This window comes from Theropithecus gelada, chromosome 19 (assembly GCF_003255815.1).
Source record: "Theropithecus gelada isolate Dixy chromosome 19, Tgel_1.0, whole genome shotgun sequence".
Taxonomy (NCBI): Eukaryota; Metazoa; Chordata; class Mammalia; order Primates; family Cercopithecidae; genus Theropithecus; species Theropithecus gelada.
Window position 1 is genome coordinate 15,481,189 of NC_037687.1, and position 4,340 is coordinate 15,485,528.

The 4,340-nt window shown below is 48.4% G+C and overlaps 1 protein-coding gene across 1 annotated transcript; it reads right to left on the bottom strand.

Annotated features, from left to right (window-relative positions):
• Positions 1-1,923: 1,923 nt before the first annotated feature.
• Positions 1,924-3,032, bottom strand: LOC112613263 (olfactory receptor 10H1). The gene has a single exon (XM_025368608.1). The coding sequence runs from the start codon at positions 2,947-2,949 to the stop codon at positions 1,996-1,998; it is 954 nt and encodes a 317-aa protein (XP_025224393.1). The 5' UTR covers positions 2,950-3,032; the 3' UTR covers positions 1,924-1,995.
• Between the last annotated feature and the right edge of the window lie 1,308 nt (positions 3,033-4,340).

Below are 4,340 nucleotides of genomic sequence, written 5' to 3' on the forward strand. Positions count from 1 at the left end.
CGGACTGCGATTGTATCTGCTGTCACTCCCACCTTGTGAGGCGCGAATGATACAACGTGCCTGGTGGGTAACAAGAAACATGAACTGTAGCACATATTCTGCAAAGGGAGCTTCTCTGAGTTTCCAAGTTTGGATTGAAATCATTTCCCACATCCTCATTCTTCATGCTAATGTGGGATGTTTTGACTACTTAAATGATAGAGAATTCACACGTTAGAAAAAAATGATGCATAGCTCAAACCCAGGAAGACCTATTGTCAATACGTATATAAATACTCTACAGTAGTGTCAATCTTAAATCCCTGCCTATTGGGAAGTGGGTGGGCGTGATGCCTGAGAGACCATGAGATAAACTTTCTTTTTTTTTTTTCTTTTGAGACAGAGTCTCTCTGTGTCACCCAGGCTGGAGTGCAGTGGTGCGATCTCAGCTCACTGCAACCTCCGCCTCTGGGGTTCAAGCGATTCTCCTGTCTCAGCCTCCTGAGTAGCTGGGATTACAGGCGCCTGCCACCAAGCCAGCTAATTTTTGTATTTTTAGTAGAGACAGGGTTTCAGCAATTTGCTCAGGCTGGTCTCGAACTCCTGACCTCAGGGGATCTGTCCACCTCGGCCTCCCAATGTGCTGGGATTACAGGCATGAGCCACCATGCCCGGCCATGAGATAAACTCTCATCCTGGGCTCTGCACTCAATGTCTGGATTCAACAGAGAGTTCCCGGCTGGCCCACGAGCCATGTCACCTTCTAACACAGCATTTGGTATCTCACAGTATGATTTTTTTCCTTGATCCAATCATGAAGACATCTCAGTCCCTCTACAATTATTCAAGGCTCACACTTGACATGCTAAGGTTTCCTTGATGTTTCCAGAGAGTCTGTTTATTGCTCTTAGATCTGTGCAAAGCTGAAATTTAGGGTACTTTTCTCTCCTCTGCTATAATCTGGAGTAGCCTTACAAAATCTGAGTTGCAGCTACCTGGTGTTGCACTCATAGAGGGTGAGGCATGAAATCTTCCATCTGTCTTTGCATTGCTGGTTTGCATTATTGGGGATATTAGATGACCCTGGCTTCTGGCAAGACGAGTCTAGATTGAGGTTGGGTGCTGACTGACACAGTATCTTGCAGCAGATAAAAATAATCAAACCTGGTTTTCTCTGTGTTAGTATCTCACACACACTTCCACTTCAAATACATCTCTGATGCTGATTAACCCTTGTGTTTATAACTGTATGCCATCTACAAGGTCCCTTGTAAACCTTAAAGCATGACAAATAAAGGTTACTACATGTTCATGGATTGTCGTTCTTTTGGGGGTGGGGGGAGAGATAAGGTCTCACTCTGTCACCCATGCTAGATTGCAGTGGCACAGTCATAGTTCACTGTAACCTCAAACTTCTGGACTTAGGCAATAATCCCACTTCAGTCTCCCAAGTAGCTGGGACTACAGGCATGTACCACAATGCCAAGCTTTTTTTTTTTTTTTAAGTTTTTGTAGATATGCGGTCTTGCTATGTTGTCAAGGCTGGTCTTGAACTCCTGGCATCAAGCAATCCTCCTGCCTTGAAATCCCAATGTGCTGAAATTATAAGTGTGAGCCACAGTGCTTAGCTGGAATGTAATTTTCTTTTTTTCTTTTCTCTCTTTTTTTTTGTTTCTTTTTGAGACAGAGTCTCAGGCTGTCGCCCAGGCTGGAGTGCAGTCGCGCAATCTCGGCTTACTGCAAACTCCACCTACCAGGTTCAAGCGATTCTTATGCCTCAGCCTCCCAAGTAGCTAGGGTTACAGGCATGTGCCAACATGCCTGGCTAATTTTTGTATTTTTAGTAGAGATGGGGTTTTGCCATGTTGGCGATGCTGGTCTCGAACTCCTGACCTCAGGTGATCCGCCTCCCTCGGCCTCCCAAAGTGCTGGGATAACAGGCGTGAGCCACCACGGAATGTAATTTTTAACAATAGCCTTCGGTAATCCAATTTAGTTGTGCCCAGTGAATTTCTCCTAGATAGTTACATTTTTTTCTGGGTAGAGTTTACTGAAGAAGGTCTTCATGGCGACCTTCAGCTCCTTGTTCCTGAGGCTGAAAATGATGGGGCTGAGGAAGGGCGTGAGGACCGTGTAGGTGATGCCCATCAAGGTGTCACCTTCCAGAGACTGGGGACCTTTGGGCTTCAGGTAAATGACAGAGGCAAAGCCATAGTGCACGACCACCACAGTGAGGTGAGAGGCACAGGTGGAGAAGGCCTTGTTCCGGCCTTCAGCAGAAGGGATCTTCAAGATGGCGGCCACGATGGAGACATAGGAGAGGAGGATGAGGAGAAAACAGCCCAGCAGGGCCATGATACACACCAAGCCCACGCCCAGGGCCACAGCGGGTACATTATTTCCACAGGCCAACTTCAACAGAGGTGGTACATGGCAAGCAAAATGGTGGATCACACTGGGTCCACAGAAGGTGAGGTGGAAAATGGCCGTGGTCACCACCAGCCCCATGACTGAGCCGCCAGCCCAGGAGCAGCCCACCAGGCAGGCGCCGCCCCGCGGGCTCATGAGCACGTTGTAGCGCAGGGGGCGGCAGATGGCCACGTAGCGGTCGTAGCCCATGACGGTGAGCAGGAAGGAGTGGGTGAAGCCGAAGCTGAAGGAGAAGAACATCTGACTGGCACAGGCCAGGAAGGCGATGGAGCGCTGCGCGGACAGCAGGTCGGCCAGCATTCGCGGGATGATGGCCACGGTGTAGAGGATCTCGGAGACGGAGAGGGCGCACAGGAAGAGGTACATGGGCGTGTGGAGGCTGCGCTGGCTCCAGACGGTGGCCATGATGAGCAGGTTGCCCAGCAGCGTGAACAGGTACATCAGCAGGAACAGCAGGAAGAGCATCAGCTGGAGGTGGGGGAAGGCGGAGAAGCCCACGAGGATGAATTGGGTCACTGTGGAGTGATTGGCTCTCTGCATGGAGGCTGTGCCCGGGGTGAGATGTGACAGGGAGACGTCAGTTACTGCATGAAGAAAAGTTCTCAGCCTTCACCATACCTGGATTTGCCCAAGGGGCTACTGTTTTTTTTGTTTTTGTTTTTGTTTTTTTTGTTTTTTGAGACGGAGTCTTGCTCTGTCACCCAGGCTGGAGTGCAGTGGCACAATTATCACAGCTCACTGCAGCCTTCAGCTCCTGGATTCAAGAGATCCTCCCTCCTCAGCCCACTCAAATAGCTGGGACTACAGGAATGAACCACCATGCTTAGCTAATCTCTTTTTTAAAAAAGATTGGCAATGTATGACCAGGTGCTGTGGCTCACGCCTGTAATCCCAGTACTTTGGGAGGCCAAAGTGGGCAGATCACTTGAGATCAGGAGTTCGAGACCAGCCTGGGCAACATGGTGAAACCCTGCCTCTACTAAAACTACAAAAATCAGCCAGGTGTGTGGGGTCCCAGCTACTCAAGAGGCTGAGGCAGAAGAATCGCTTGAACCCGGGAGGTGGAGTTTGCAGTGCGCCGAGATCACACCACTGCACTCAAGCCTGGGCAACAGAGCAAGACTCTGTCTTTAAAAATAGAGCTGGGGGCGGTGGCTCACACCTGTAATCCCAGCACTTTGGGAGGCCGAGGTGGGTGGATCACGAGGTCAGGAGATCGAGACCATCCTGGCGAACATGGTGAAACCCCGTCTCTACTAAAAAATACAAAAAAACTAGCCTGGCGAGGTGGCGGGCACCTGTAGTCCCAGCTACTCAGGAGGCTGAGGCAGGAGAATGGCGTGAACCTGGGAGGTGGAGCTTGCAGTGAGCTGAGATTGCGCCACTGCACTCCAGCCTGGGCGACAGAGCAAGACTCTGTCTCAAAAAAATAAATAAATAAATAAAATAAAATAAAATAAAATAAAATAAAATAGGCAATATACTTGCGATATTCCCTACAGAGGACATGAACTCATCCTTTTTTATGGCTGCATAGTATTCGATGGTGTATATGTTTCACATTTTCTTAACCCAGTCTGTCATTGATGGATATTTGGGTTGGTTCCAAGTCTTTAAAGTTTATGAAAGAGTAAACTACCACTCTGCTTTCTGTTTCTACGGATGTGTCTGTTCTGAACATTCTACATAAATGGAATCATACGAGATGGGGTCTTCTGTGTCTCATTTCTTTCACTGAACATAATGTTTTAGGGTTCATTTGCATTGTAGCATGCAATTGTAACAGTATTAAAACACCACAGCATGCATCTGAACTTTATTCCTGTTTATGGCTGAACGATTTTCCATTTTATGAATATGTGTCACCTCTTCGTGGACATGAGGGTTGTGCCCCACCTGTTGGCCTTCGTGAACGATGCTGCAATGAAACG

What these genes read in the sequence shown, in the direction of transcription:
- LOC112613263 (XM_025368608.1), bottom strand. Translation starts at nt 2,949, where the DNA reads ATGCAGAGAGCCAATCACTCCACAGTGACCCAATTCATCCTCGTGGGC.